Source organism: Echinops telfairi, unplaced genomic scaffold (assembly GCF_000313985.2).
Source record: "Echinops telfairi isolate 266 unplaced genomic scaffold, ASM31398v2 ScPeMD7_23;HRSCAF=83, whole genome shotgun sequence".
In the NCBI taxonomy this organism is placed as follows: domain Eukaryota; kingdom Metazoa; phylum Chordata; class Mammalia; order Afrosoricida; family Tenrecidae; genus Echinops; species Echinops telfairi.
The window spans coordinates 85108191-85124114 of NW_022103920.1; the positions used below are offsets into that span (position 1 = coordinate 85108191).

At 46.5% G+C, this 15924-nt stretch overlaps 1 protein-coding gene across 2 annotated transcripts in view; it reads right to left on the bottom strand.

Annotated features, from left to right (window-relative positions):
- The window catches only part of JAZF1 (JAZF zinc finger 1), a 373656-nt gene that overhangs the window by 62945 nt on the left and 294787 nt on the right, over positions 1-15924 (bottom strand). For both annotated transcript variants that reach the window (XM_045288955.1, XM_030885296.2), the window contains one exon: positions 12644-12840. In XM_045288955.1, coding sequence (XP_045144890.1) covers positions 12644-12836 — 193 coding nt within the window. In that variant the 5' untranslated portion in view covers positions 12837-12840. The remainder of the gene's footprint in view (positions 1-12643; positions 12841-15924) is intronic.

Sequence of the window (15924 nt, forward strand, 5' to 3'; positions counted from 1 at the left end):
CACTGAGATGGCTATGCGAGGAAGTATATTGTTGTGGTGGCAAAACCAGTCTCTTGTCTGCCACAAATCAGGCTTTTTTCGGTCACACACTGTTAATGCTATCTTTTCCGAACCTCTACGTAGGAAGCTTGGTTAACAGTCCGACCTGGTGGAACAAACTCCAAATGCACTATGAGTCAGCATTTTCATCAATTCTGGAAGTTGATGGACGTCTAGAACGAGGTTTGTCATCAATCGACATGTCACTTTTTTAGAAATGAGAAAACCACCAGTACACTTGAGTTTTTCCCATAGCACTGTCCTTGTAAGCTGTGTTCAACATCACAACAGTTTCTGTGGCATTTTTCCTGAGCAGGAAACAAAATTTCACAGCTACACACTGTTCTCTTAAATCAGCCATCACAAAAAACGAGGTTCAAGTGAAACTCCTTTTATGAAAACATTCACTGTGACCAAGAGACTTTTCCCAGGTGATGCCACTGGGTACACTACCTCAGAGCAAGTTGCTTGATGCTTGCCTACCAGGAAAAATACGTACTATGAAAGCTCTGCCCAGAGGAGCTTTTGTCTGTTTTTTGGGGGGTGGTAGTGGGGTACCCTCTCGCATAGTCTATGATATACAGAGGGGGAAAGTGAGGCTTAAAGAGGTTTGAAGCCAACTGCCTCTGGAACTTGTCTGAGGCCCAAGGTTCTCACAACTTCACCTGTAAGTGTCCACAGTGTTGGAAGGGAATACAGATTTGCTGGCTATCATTTGTCAACACATTCAGGTCAGTTTACTAGTTATTGTTTATGCTTCAACCAGAGGAGCATAGTGGGCTATGAGTTGGACTGCCAACCACAAGGTAAGCAGTTCCAAACCACCAGCTGCTCCAAAGTATAATGATGAGGCTTTCTGCTCCTCTAGAGTCACAGTCTCAGAAAGTCACAGGGCACTTCTACCCTGTCCTAGGGGCACTAGGAGTTGGAATTGACTCAGTGGTAATGAGCTTGCCTTGGTAGGAAGGTCACTGCCACAGAGCCGATTCACACTCGTTTTGGGTCTTGGTAATCCAGAGTGAGCAATCAGATCACAACTTGACTGGCTCATGCATTCATCATTTGGGATATTTCTGATCTGCCCTCTGAAGTACACTGCTCAGGCAGCCATGGGGCAGAGGCCACCTTAATGGGGTGGGGGACCTTGTTTCTTCTGTCTCAAAAACCTTAGGCTGAAGTCCAAAGCTTTCCTTGACAACAAAATGTTTCTTTTGAATTTTGGCAAATTATGGTACTCCTGGTGTTGTTGTGGGTACGCACTAGCCTGCTAACTACAAGGTCTGCAGTTGGAAACCACTGGCCGCTCGTGAGGAGAAAGACGAGGCTTTCTACTCCCCTGAAGAGGTATTGTCTCGAAAACTCACGGGGTGATTGTACCCTGTGTCCTGTGGAATTGACTTGATGGCAGTGAGGTTTTTTTTGGTTTTGTTTAGTTTTTAAAATCTGAACAAATAAATGGATGTTTTACTTGCTGCAGGTACTGATGTGCTTTCTGGCATATGTCCCATATTTATTTCCCTAAAATCCCCACTATTCCTGATATCTCACCCATATCTGGCCACTAAACAGAACACCTATTGTGGCAGTGACACCCTCGAAATGGTGAGAACCAAGGCGAACTGGGGAACCAGACAGAGGATAAAACTGGAGACTGAGAGAGGCATCCACTGGTCAAACACACCCAGAGGCCACAATCACCTGTTTTCCCAACAAATTTTTAAAAATATGCTCATTTTTGCTTTAAACGATGTGGAAATTCAGACAATTAAGAGTCATGCCAAAGCAGGAGCCGGGAATTGACCAACATCCTCTACTGCAGGCGAGTCAAGGGCTGCGAAGGGGAACAATTCCTGACCGGAACCCCTGCTATGCTGGGGTTCTTTAAAAAAGACACGAGGATATTCTCAGTAAGCTCTGAAAACAAGAAACAGGCTATTTTGAAGTAAAGAAATTCATACATAACTTTCCTCTAGTTCCTAAATGTTTCCTCCCCGCTCCCACTACCATGACTCGAAATCGATCTTGCAAGTCTGGCTAGACCAGAGGAGGTACACTGGTACAGATAGGAACTGAAAATACAGGGAATCCAGGACAGACGAGCCCTATAGGACCAGTGGTGTGAGTGGCAAAACAGGGAGGGTAAAGGGAGAATGGGTAGGAAAGAGGGAACCGATTACATGGAACTGTGTGTGACCTCCTCCCTGGGGGACAGACAACTGAAAAGTGGATGAAGGGAGACGTCGGACAGGGCAAGATATGACAAAATACCCATTTATAAACTATCAAGGGCTCATGCGGGAGGGGGGAGCGGGGAGGGAGGGGAAAAATGAGGACCTAATGTCGGGGGTTTAAATGGAGAGAAAATGTTTTGAGAAACGATGTACAAATGCGCTTTACACAATTGATGTGTGTATGGATTGGGATAACAGTTGTATGAGCCCCTAATAAAATGTAAAAAAAAAAAAGAGAGAAAAAAAGAAAAAAAAAAGAAATTCATACATTTGGAAAAGCAGTGGAGAAAAGGACAGGGGAGTTGGGCAGAGGATCGGAAACGGCACTGGCAGGCCTAGTCGTGGGATCCTGGACACAGCGTGTATCCTTCACACGTGGGTGTGGATCCTCGGTATTTCAGGTGTACATATTGCTCAGGCGCCTTTTGGGGGCGCTGCATTCACTTGTTTGCGAAGGGAGCAGGGCTGGGCCAACATTTTATTTACAAGACCCCAAGGTGAGCATGCAACCTGCTTTCCAGGGGACGTGGGAGAAAGCAACTAACACGAAGCGAATTCTCTCCTGCAGGCACCCAGAGTGCTTTCTATTAAGCTTGCAAAGCTTGTTAAAGTGACCAACGCAGACCTCCCGGTGCCTGGACGTAAGGGAACGGGTGTTTCTGAGACCGGCCATAGACAGTGCTTTGGAGGGGCAGGTTTCGGGGAGCTGGGGGCTGACCCAGCCACGTGCTCCAGGTCTGCCCTTCCTGCTCTCTCTGGTATATTCTCCCGCAGAGCCCTGACAGGACACCACCTCCCGGAGTGCAGGGCCTTACAGAAAAGATGAGTGTGGGCGGCATCTGTTTCTAAGCTATGTTCCCAGATGTTCAAGAGCTATGCAGTTATTTGCCCTGAATCATGACTTTGCTGATCCCACCTTATGACAACTACTTTGGAACTTATTATTTGCCTCACCCATTATCTTGTGCATCTACAGAACAGAGAATGATCTCTGTGTCTCCATCTTGCCGGACTAATCCTGCATGCTGATAACTGAGCCCGTTTATCTACATATACACCATGTGCATTAGCTGTCTGTCCTGCATGTGGGTAACGTGTGTTGAGGAAAAGACGTGGACTCTTAGCCACAAGGACCATGCCTGGTGCTTCTCTGTGCCCATGACACCTAGCACAATGCCTTGTAACCAAAACAGATGCACAAACAACTGTCAATAAAAAGATGCCCAATCCTCATGCTGTGGAGAACTGTGGGGACTCCACTTGGGAACTATCTGAATTTGAGGGAGTCTTTCTTCAAATCCGCCTCAACGTCTTTGTCTTTAAAATGGGGTTAGTGATCCTTGCCCGGTATCTCCTCTACCGTGTTTCCCAAAGTGGGCCACAATCTCCTCCCGGGGTGTGTGCTGGCAGGGCCCAAGGAGGGGCTGCGACAGAAGATACGGACACTTTATTCTAGATGATCGTGACAGGACAAAGGTTTCTAATTGCTGAGAGGAGCACTGAGTAGTTTAAAAAAAAATTTTTTTTTTAGAGAAAAATAAGTTTGGGAACCTATGAGTGGCCACCTATTTCTAAAGAGTCTAACCTATTATTCCTGTAGATAAATCACTGATCTATTTTGTTATTTTTTTAAGTCAAGAAAAACTTTCATTTGGAAAGCTGAACATTGGTGGAAAAGGACAAAAGCACGATTTCCTTGTGCCCATCCATCCTCACAGCAGCTGCACTCAGAGTACCAAAGGCAGATGGAACCAGGGGCCATCCATCAGCTCCGGGCAGCGGCGTTCGATGGGCAGCCAGGCGCAGGCTTGACCAGTCAATCGGAAGGGAGGGTAGGGAAACAACTAGAACAAAGTAGGATGGAACAAACACGCACACAGTGGCCATGGGAAGGTTCTCTTAGTGACCCTGACTGTAACGCAAGCCAGATAATGGGGCAATAGCTAGTCATTTTCCAGCTCCAAGAGAGCACCTTGATGTGAGCAGGGAAATATAAATCAAGGCTGTTTTCTTAATAAGAAGATTTTAGGGAATGTTCCTGAGGCATCATCCAGACAGTCCACTCCTGAGGGCAGAGCTTCTTAGCAACACCAAAGCACCGTCTCAGGAATTCACAAGTAGGTCACAAAATCAGTCAGGCTGAACTATTTCCCCTTTCCTTCTGCACTTTCCACCAGTAAGTGGGCTAGGGCTCAGCCGCCCTCTTCGCTGCATTCTCTTCTTCTGGGGGAGGGAGCTGAAGTTAGTTCTGACCTGACCTTCCCTGCCTTTTCCACTCACAGATCTTCTGCCTTGATTAAGCTTGCTGAAGTTTATGATGCTTTCTGAAAATAACGTCTGGGGGAGGGTTCACTCCAACCCCATTAGATGGCGCTCCTCAGCGTCAAGTAAAATTCCATTAGTTCTCTGAGTCTGTCATTTCCACGGGGGAAGAAACACACACACACACACACACACACACACACACACACACACACACACACACACACACACAGACAACTTTACTTTTAAAGGACTTGCTGTGTATTAGTAACTCCTGAGATTTTCAAAATCCTTATTAATTTGAACCGCGTTGATTGGAAAAGTCACAAAGGGATATTTAAGAGCCTACCATAAAGGCCAAGTAGCAGGAAGCAAAGAAAGACGAAGCGGAATAAAACAACTTAAAAACTTCAATGTTTGCATTAATGGATAACATTTCTGGCTTAACATTAGTTACAGTCAGTCTAAATAAGAAAAGGAGGTGGGGAGTTTAATTTCCTTGGGTGCCTTTTCCTGGTGGAATACTTAAATTTTTTGCCCCACTCAGTGGGCCAAAATATATATACAATACTTTCCAAGAGAGACTATGCAATGCTATTCTAACCAGAAACCCAGCCAACTCTTTCTATGGCTTCTCCTCTAAGACCCGAGCAAACACACACACATGAAGGGACACATTTTAAAACAGTGTTTTCTAGCCCTAGTCATGAAGCAAGGAGCTCTGGTGGCGTAGTGGTTATGTGCAAGGTCAGCAGTTCAAAACTACCAGCCGTTCCTTAGGAGAAAGCCGAGGCCTTCTACTCTGGTGGCGTTATAGTCTTGGACACTCCCAGGGGATAGTTCTAACTTGTCCTATAGTGTTGCTATGAGTCAGCATTGCCTTGGTGACAGTGAGTCCGGACCAAGGAGCCCAGTGGCACAGTGGTTAGGTGCTTGGGCACTAACTTGTTCAAACCTACCAGCAGCTTGTGGGCAAAGGATGTGGCACCCTGCGTCAGTAACAATGATGGCCTTGGAAACCCTGTGGGGGGCAGTTCTATGCTGTCCCATCTCTAGGGTCACTATGGGTTGTAATCGACTCCGTGGTAATGGGTGATGGAGACAGAATTCATGGATTTTCTATGTGCAAAGCCCTGGGGACCTACTCAGCCTTTGGTATGGGAGCCAGGCAAAGGTAGTTAAAAAAATGTCTCCAGGTGATTTCCAAGTTCAACAGGATTGAGAGCCACCGTTTGAGAGGTTCACAGGGAAAACATGAAGGGGGGGTGGGCGTCACTTCCACCACAGCTCTCAGCACTGAGCTGGACTCAGGAGTTGTCACATGAACATGAATTTGGGCAACTACATGCTAAAGGTCAATTAAGAGTTGTCTTATTTTTCAGGCATTATTGTAATGCTAAGAATTCATGTAGAGGGAAAGCATGGGTGCACAGAAATGACCACATTCTTTGAGTAGCCAGACTTGGGGCCGCATGCCGTGGGACAAAGGTGAAGAGGCTATTAGCTCCAGTCGAGGTTTACAGTCTCAGAGCCCTAAACAGGGCCGCTATGAGTGAGTCAGAATTGGCTCAACAGCAATGGGACCATCACTTGCCCCGATTAAGTCTCTAATTCCTTATCTGTGCCTGGGGACAATCTGTCTCAGTGGACCTGGGGTGCAGAATGAATACAATACCAGACACAAAGTACACAGGACGACGCAAAAAACGTGATTTCCCCTCTGCCCCTGGCAATTGTACTCTAGATATGATTTTAAAAAAAGAAGCGGGTCAATTGTTTTAGTATTTTCTTCTCAGAGTGTTTAATCAAGTTTATCTGTAAATATATTAACAGATCTCTAATATCCAGGGTGTCATTTGTTTTTGTTAAGTTTGTTTTTAAAATTCACTTCATTTTTATTTTTCAATTTTGCTGTTCTTGGGAATAAGACCAGACAAGCCCACAACAATGCGACAGTTTCTCCATGGACAATCCGGTGACCCTGACCACATGCATTCAGTTGTGCAACTATTTGCATCCTGTGTCCAGTGGCTTCTCCCCACTAACAGACACCCACTGCCCCCCATAGTGCTTCCCTCATCTTTTGAGTTGCCCTTGCCGCTCTGGTACCATATACGCAGTTCTGGAACGAGTGTAATACGCAAGCAGCCTGCTTCCTGCAGTTTCCCTAGACACGCCATGCCCATCCCTCTGTGTATTTCTATAGCTGCTTTTACACCTCTCTCGCAGAGTAGAAGTCGGAAGTCTGGGGCGTAGTGGTTATGAGCTGGGCTAGCATCCGTAAGGCCGGCATCCACTTCAGGGCAGTAACTTGTTTGAGTGGGACAGGGCTGAAACCGAGTCCCAGGCCTGGAGTCTTTATAGAAAATGTTTGTCAATCTGTGATTTAAATCATTCTAAGCATTCCTTAAGGAGCCCCGCTGGTGTTGTGGGTTACACGCTGGGCTGCTAACCACAAAGTCAGCAGTTTGAAACCACCAGTTTTTCTGTGGAAGAAAGACGAGGCTTTCTTTTGTATAGATTTACAGTTTAGAAAACCCGGGGGTGGGGGGTGGGGGGGTCTTCTCTGTCTTATAGGGTTGCTATGAATTGGAATTTAAAATTTGAAGCATTCCGTGATGGCAATGAATTTGGAATTTAAAGTTTGAAGCATTCCGTAAGTGAATGCTTTCTTTTTTTATAAGTTGAAAGAAAAGTGGGGGGGGGGGGAGGGAGAATAGGAGATGAAAAGATTTGCTTGTGCTTTGAAAGGGCAAACAAATCTGGATGAGAAGAATAAAGGTTTGTGATAAAGTCAGTGAAAGAGGATGTGATGCGATTTGCACCTGTGCGAACACCAATACTAAAGCGCTCTGAGAGCCCACTTCCACTGTCTTCTGAGCTGCCGCTGCGGTGGGGCACGTGGGGAGGGAGTGGGGTGTGCCAAAAGCAGCCTGCTGTTTACCTGCTGGACAAAGACTGACAGCCGATGCCCAGAGCCTGGTCCCTGCCTCACCCATGGGCCAGAACTCCTACAATCTGGGTTTGGAGATTTGAAAACCATTGGTGGGGACTAACAAAAAATAGAGCCCATTTCCCTTGAAGAACAAAACAAAACATAAAGGATCATGGAGGTATACCTGGTAGGGTGCTGCTACAACATGCATTAAGCGACGTGTACCTGGCTATCTTCATAAATACTTGCATCTCTGAAATGAAGCTGACCTCTAATTCGGTATGGCAAAGAGAGTCTAGTTCATAGAATGTTTGATAAATGAAGTTTGCTCCTCAGTGACTATTACTTCTGAACTAGAAACAGAGTTTAACTATAGAGCTAGGCAGAGTGAATTTAGGAGGTGGAAATGTGGAATATTATTTATCACCTGGCAAGGAAAGTGACTGAAACAGCGTTAGCCGGGGAAAAGAAGCTGATCTCTCTAACTCCACGTAAAATAACATTCCAAACACTGAAAAACGTACCCAAGCAAAATTGTACAGGCTAATGGGCTTAAGAAGCCATTTCCCTGGCTAACTTTGGATGTTTATAGAAAATGCTTTTCAAGCAGCAAATAATTTACCAATGACCTCGACAGATTGAAAGTGATCCATCTTTACCACAACATAAATTAGTTCTCTGGGTGGGAAAATTGCTAAAATAGACCAGGTGCCAGAAAGATTTCTCTGTGTCTGAAGGAAAGGAAATAGTCCATTTCTTTCACATTTTCTTACATGAAAATTAATAAACTCTCACACTTGGACTGTCTTCGTTTTCAGAGCTTTTGAGGCACCCATGACTGTGCTGATTGGGGCAGTCATGGCTCTCTGTTGTAGCACCCCAGTCAGGCTACCTCTCCTCAGGTATAAAACTCACCCTGGTGCACACTGTCGATGAATTTAATGACAACAATCCATGCACATCACAGTCCCACAGCAATATCTTCTTTCACTGCTTAGATTGACATGTACGGTACACAAAGATCTTCACCGACTAACTAGCATGGAATCCCGGGAGACCCTCTCAGGACCCCTGGTGGTGCAGTGGGTAAGCATTAGGGGCTGGGGTCCACAAGGCCAGCAGTTCCAAACCACCAGTCACTTCTTGGAAGAAAGACGGGAGTTTTCTATTCCTGTAAAGAGTTAACTGTCCCCGACACTCACAGGAGCAGTTCTCCCTGTCCTATAAGGTCGTTATGAGTCGCGTCCCCTCGATGGCAGGGGTTTGGCAGACCATTAATGATATGGACAAGTGCTCAAGACAAAGGACCATCCTTTTCAGAAGAGGGACCTTAGATCCTGTCCTAAAGTTCCTAGTTAGAAACTCCAGAAAAAAACAGCTACACATTTGTTGAAGGCTCGATGCACGCATGTGCTAACACAGCTCACTCTCACCCAAAGAGTGGGTCTGATTAGTTAGTGACTTGTCCAAGATAATGTTCTTTGTAAAGGTCAAAGTGCAGGATGAACTGTGGTCTGCCTGCCCCCCTCCACTAACCCGATCCTATCGTCAAAACAGCCCAGTTCTTAACTGAACACATGGCATCTGTCAAAAAGGTGTCCTCTGAGTGGTTCGATATCAGCAAAGGTGTACATCAGGGGTGCATCCTTTTGCCATAATTATTTGATCTGTGCATGCTGAGCAGATCACCCGGGAAGCTAGAGTATATGAAGAAAAACGTTGCCCCAGGATTGGGGGAAGACTCATTAGCTACCTGTAATATGCAGATGACACACTGACACACCTTGGTTGTTAAAAGAAATGAGAACTTGAAGTACTTCCTGGCGAAGATCAAAGACTATAGGATTACACTTCAACGTAAAGACAATAAAAGTCTTCATAACCGGACCAATACGCAACACCAAGATAAAGGAAGACATATTGAAATTGTCAAGAATTTCATGTTACTTGGAGCAGCAAATAGCGCCATGGAAGCGGCAGTTAAGAAATCAAATGAACTTGGAAGAAGCCACGAGTTCTCCATGGGATCAGGTATCAGGCATTAAAGACCCAGAATCAAAAAGTCTTATCAATAGGAATGAGGGGAGGGAGGAGTGGAGACCCCCAAGCCCATCTGTAGACAATTGGACACCCCCTTACAGAAGGGTCACAGGAAGAGACGAGCCAGTCAGGGTGCAGTATAGCACTGATGAAACATACAACTTTCCTCAAGTTCTTTAATGCTTCCTTCCGCCCACTGTCACGACCCCAATTCCACTTTACAAATCAGGCTAGACAGAGCAGGTACACGGGTACAGATAAGAGATGGAAATAGGGAATCCAGGGCAGATAAACCCCTCAGGACCAATAATGAGAGGAGTGATATCAGGAGGGGAAGGGGAAGGTAGGGTGAGACAGGGGGAACCAATCACAATGATCTACCTATGATCCCCTCCCTGGGGGAAACAGAAAAGCGGGTGAAGGGAGACACTGGTGTAAGACATGAGAAAAAAATTATCAATAAGGGTTTGGGAAGGAGGGAGGGTGGAGGACCAAAAACAAGGAGCTGATACCAAGGGCTCAAGTAGAAAGAAAATGTTTTGAAAATGATGATGTACAATGTACAAATGGCAACAATGTACAAATGTGCTTGATAATATGGATGCATGTATGGATTGTGAAAAGAGCTGTATAAGCCTCCAGTAAAATGATTTAAAAAAAACCCTACATAATGTCTTAATAAGACAATTGTAAAGTCAACAAAAAAGAAAAGAAATCCAATGACACATTCCATTTGGGCAAATTAGCTACAAAAGATCTCTTGAAGGTGTTAAAAAGCAGAAACACCATTCTGAGGAGTAAGATGTGCCTGACTCAAGCCAAGGCATTTAAAATAGATTCACCTGCACACAAAAGCTGGCGGGGGCATCAGGCTGGGCAGGAAGGACCGGTGCTTTTGAATTATGATGTTGGGAGGGAACACTGAGAATGCCATGGAACGCCCGAAGAATGAACACTCTCGTGGAGCAAGTCAGCCAGCATGCTCCTTAGAAGCAGGATAGGGAGACTGTCTCATCGACTGTGGACGTGTTATCAGGAGGGACAAGGACATCATGCTTGGTATATTGGAGGGTCAGCAAAAAAAAACAGAGGAAGATCCTTAACAAGATGCAACAGTAGCAGCAACAAGGGGCTCAAGCAAACCATCATGGTGAAGACCAATGGTGCCAGGTCAGGGAGTGTGTCCTGTGTGTTGCACACGGGCTCACTGTTGGTCAGAACGGGACAGCCCCTAGCGACAACCACCACCAAAGCCACAGAGCTTGGGAAAGTTCATAAATCCCCTCCTTGGAGTTATTATAAAAAACCCTACATTGATTATAATCAATATCAAGGCTTGGAGATCGCAGCACTGAAGAGACTAGCTTAACTTTCTTTAACTCATCATTTCCCCAAAGTTCTTTGGGAATCCCTTTTCTCCTTAACACGGCTTATCATTTATGAAGTTAATGTTTCTGAAAACACCTTTGGAGAAAATGCTATCGTAGCCACCCCCCTTGATGGGAGATGGGTGAAAGAGACATACACAGACGGCGAGAGAAAAGGAGCCCTTTCATCTAGCCTAGAGAGTGACCGTAAGGAGCTGTGTGCAATCACGAGTGGCTGACTTTCCTGTGCTCACAGCCCTGGTTGGGGTAGTGGTGAGGTTGGAAGGTTAGCTGTCTGAAATCACTAGCAGCTCCGAGTGGGAACTTTTTAGAGCTCCTGTGAAGAGTTGCAGTCTTGGAAACCGACAGGGGCAGTACTGCCCGTCCTATCAGGTTGCTGTGAGTCAGAATTGACTTGATGTCCCATAAGCTTGGTTCTTGGCTCACAGAACAGACAACAAAAATTTTTAATACGGCCCACAAGGCACTGCATGACCTGGTCCTGCCTATGTCCTCAGCTCCATTGTACATGCTAGGGCACACACGCTTTGCAAATTCTGCTCCCTTTCTGGAAGGCTCCTCCCTCCCTCTTTACCTACCTGACTCCTATTTATCCTTCAGGAAAAGGCTTTCCTGGTGGGAGTCAAACCTCTCTCTGGATGCTTCTCTCCCTTCTATGTAGTATTTGTTATGGTTACAAGCTTCTATTAATTTGAGTAGTCATCTGATTAATGCCTATCTTTGCCTCTACCCAAAGTGTTGGGGCTTCTGACTGCAAGGTTAGTGGTTCAAAACCATTGGCTGCTCTGCAGGAGAAAAGCTGAGGCTGCCTGTGCTGTGAAGATGTACAGCCTTGGAAACCCTAGGTAGGGGCACTATGAGTCAGAATTGACTCAAGGGCCGTGGGTTGAATTTGCTCCTTCCAAGGAGATCTGGAGTGCAATGCTAAGTGCTTTCCTTGCTATCTGAAGAGTTGGCCGTGTGAAGTCATTGCTGTGCCCTGTGGGACAAAAACCTAACCATCAACTCTCACAGTGATGACAGCCCAGAAAACCCTACTTCCGGCAGTTCCACTCTGTCACTCCAGATTACATACCAATAATAACAGGGTTCTACTTGGGACTGGGTGTGTGATGGGGGACGGGTTAACTGCTGTTCACATGAGTCAAAGAGGGCTCTTTCCAGCTGCGCCCACTCGCTGCTGCCCAGGGAAGTACAATGACGTGATGGCTCACGGCATCAGGGAGAACAGTCGGCTGCTTTTTGCTCAGGGCTCTCGCTCAGTGTTTGACAGAGCGCCTGGCACAAAGCAGGGCACTCTGCTTTTTGGTTTTCTTTCAGAAATCATCTTACTATGGACAGTTTAAAGAGATGTAAAAATAGAAATACATAATGAAACCATCTGGACACCCAATCATAACTCTGAGACAAATTGACGTATGCCTGGATAATTTCCCTTGCCCACCCCCACCCCCACACACACCCTCTCCGACGGAAGACACTTCCATCCACCTGTCACACATTCTGAAGGGCTTTAGAAATGATCGATGAAGCCATCGCATACTTCATAACCCGGAGCAGTGACTAGTACCGGCATCGATCAAAGACGGTGAGTCACTATTCCCTAGAGGCCCGAGAAGGTCAGAGAAGAAGTGGGCGCGAATCATCAGCTGCTCCTTCCACCCCCAGCCCAGGTCTGCACGAGCGGGTAGGCCTGTGGGCACACGCGCACGCGCACAGCTCTTCGAGGGGGTAAGCCCCTGGCTCACCTGTTGGGGTGCTGCTGCGGAATGACGAGGAGGGCGTGATGGGCGGGGTCACGGGGGGAGTAAGGCTTCCACTGCTGTGGCGGGGCGGCGTGGACACATTCCCTCGAGACACTGAGCTGGACAGGGTCAGCGAGAGCTTCGGCTGAATCTTCTTTTTCAGGGACTCCTGCTCTCGGCGGGCGGCATCTGTCATGAATCTGAAACAACAACAGATGCTAAGTCACCTGAACTCAGTGCCGAGCGGTGTGATAGCGTGGTGGGCCAGGCACGGGCTGTTAGGCACCAGCGCAGCGGGACCACCCACCAGCCGCACCTTGAGTGAACAAGGCGGCTTCCCCCTCCTGGAAAAATTTCAATCTCGGAAACCTACAGGGGCGGTTCTGCTCTGGCCTGGAGGGGGGCTGGGAGTCCGAATCCACTCCCTGGCAGTGCATTTTGGGGTGAGATGTTGAGAAAGGTGTTTGTTAGACAGGCCAGTCCCAATCTTGAAAACTGACCACAGCAACATAAGAGCGTCTTCTGGCTTGTCTTAAGGTTCTTAAATAACAACAACCCACACCAAACTCACTCGATGCCGACTTTGGGTGGCCCTCTCCGACAGGGCGGATCGCCCTGTGGGTTTCCGAGAAGGTAACTGTGGGAGCAAAGTCCAGTCAACAGCTGGTGGTTTGGCCGTTGGCCCCCCAACCTGTAGCCAAGACATCATCATGGCGCCTCAAAGGCTCTTCAGAGTCTGAGCAGGTTCTTCTCTGGGCCTGTCGTTTTTACTGGAAAACAGACCCGCAGGACATACTTCCCCTACATTCATTTTCCTTCTCAGAAGGGCCTTTTTCTTTTGACCCACAGGAAGCCCACCCATCCTCAAAGTTCCCTCAAAGACGGCTCACAAGCAGAGGCTCTGCTCTTCCCGTGGGTAGCCTCTAGGGTTCATACTGCTAGCTTTGACTTAACATATATATGGCTCTATGAAAACTTTAATTTTTGACGACTCTACATTCTCATATTATAGTATGGGTTTTAAGTATTTCTTGTCCAATGGAAGGTCTGGCCTCCCTGGCCAGCAATTTGGTGACAAAGACTTCAGGCCCTGCAGGTGTTCCTTGAACCCTGTCAAACCCACAATAGTAAACATCAGCCAGATGCCTGACAAACTCGCCCGGCACCTGCAGGATCTGGAGGCAGAGCGAGCAGAGGAAGGCTCTGTGGTCCTCTCTCAATGCTCTTCTCTTGTTAGTAACATTCAAACGTGTTCTCTTCTCGTGGCGCTAGGGAGCGTTTCCTAAATCCACATCACGACAGGTTCAAAACAATCTATGAGCTGTTTACCCCTTACCTAGAGAGCATGAATCCTTTTGTATTGCTGGCCAACTCTGCCAGCTGCATTTTTATATTTGGCTGTAAATTGTATTTTAGCTATTTTCAAACAATTCATCGTAAATTAACTTCGCTGAGCTTACATATGGTACCGTACCCAATCCATTTTACCATCTGCCTACAACATTTCTCTTCACTGCCCTATGAAGTTTCAGATGCCAACAGATAGTTCCAACACACAGTCAAAACTTAGCCTCACCAAACACCCAATGAAACAACAGTCATGTTGTTACAGTGTCTTAAAATGTCCACATTTATACTTGAGACTCGGACGACCTACTTCTTGAAGGGCTTCTGCAATACAATCTAGGTATGTAAACTGGGTTTTATATGTTCAACCGAACTGTCATAAATGGCATGCTTTGATTTGAGGGCTTAGGTTTTGTGCTACAAGATGGGGATAATTTCAACAGAAGGAACCACAACACAGCACAGAATTGCCTGCACGGGACTGAGTTAACTTTCAGATGCAACATTGATTTGACTGCTCCTAAGACTTCCTTTTGTTCCCCCTCCATAAAAAAACCCAATTCAAAATGTGAACTCTCTGGGAACAGTAGAGAGCCAGTGTTTTCTTTTGTTATTCTAAGTACAACTACTAAAGGTCAGAGTGCTGAGCTAAGATTGGGGTGTGTAATGGAGCCCTGGTGGCGTAGTGGTTACACGTTTGGCTGTGATCTGCATGGCCAGCAGTTCAAAACCACCAGCAGCTTTGAGTGAGAAAGACTGGGTGTCCACCTCCCTTAAACAGTTAGTGTTGAAACTCACAGGGGAGCACCAGGAGGCAGCATTCCCTCGACGGAAGTGAGCACTTCTGATTCTGCAGGAGCCATGCTGGTGGAATGGGGTATGAGTGGGGCTGCTGGTCGCCACGCCACCAGTTCGAAACCACCAGCTGCTCCCTTAGAGAAAGGTGAGACTTTCTACTCCTTGACAGTCTTGGAAACCCACACGGGCAGTTCAGCCCTGTCCCACAGGGTCGCTGTGCATTGAAATCACCCAGATGGCAGTGCGTCTGAGAGTATGTCAGGGTAACTGGGCTGTTAACCACGGGAGAAAGTCGGGAAACCCTGTGCAACATTGCTGTACGTGGGAACCAACTTGATGGCAGTACGTAGTATGCCAGAGTGGGCAAACCACAAGATAAGCATGCTCCTTCTTCTAGGACAGCGGTTCTCAACCGGTGGGTTATGACCCCTTTGGGGGGTCAAACGACCCTTTCACAGGGGTCGCCCGATTCATAACAGTCATAAAATGACAGTGATAAAGTAGCAATGAAAATAATTTTATGGGTTTTTTTGGGGGGGTCACCACCACATGAGGAACTGTATTAAAGGGTCGTGGCATTAGGAAGGTTGAGAACCACTGTTCTACGAAGAGATTATTCTCCATGAAAGGTAATTCAACGTAGTTTAAAATTAATCTTAAAAATGTTTAACCTTAATTTTTAGCATTAAAAAACACTCTAAAATAGACATAGATACCCCATGGAGTAGAATGAAATATTTACATCTTGCATTTTAATGAAGAGCATGGTACTTTAGGGAGAGGGGCTTTCTGCTCCTGTCTACCGTCTTGGAAATCCTCAGGGCCGTTCTGCCCTGTCCTGTCTGGTCACTATGAGTCAGCATTGACTTGATGGCAGAGGCTGTGTGTGTGTGTGTGTGTGTGTGTGTGTTATGTATGGTATTTAAGTCCCATAAGCCAAAGTCAGCAGAGGCAAATTCATAAACCACCACTTTGGGTTAAAAAACAACAACAGAAAGTGTCCCTCTTCTGCATGATAATTGGACCTTGGTTAACTCTGGGAACCTACTCCACACATCAACTACTTGTGTGGGGTTACGTGGGGCTGAGGAGGAGCAGACAGTCTGCAAAGGTGCTCTTGTGTGGAGTAGTTCTCTCAC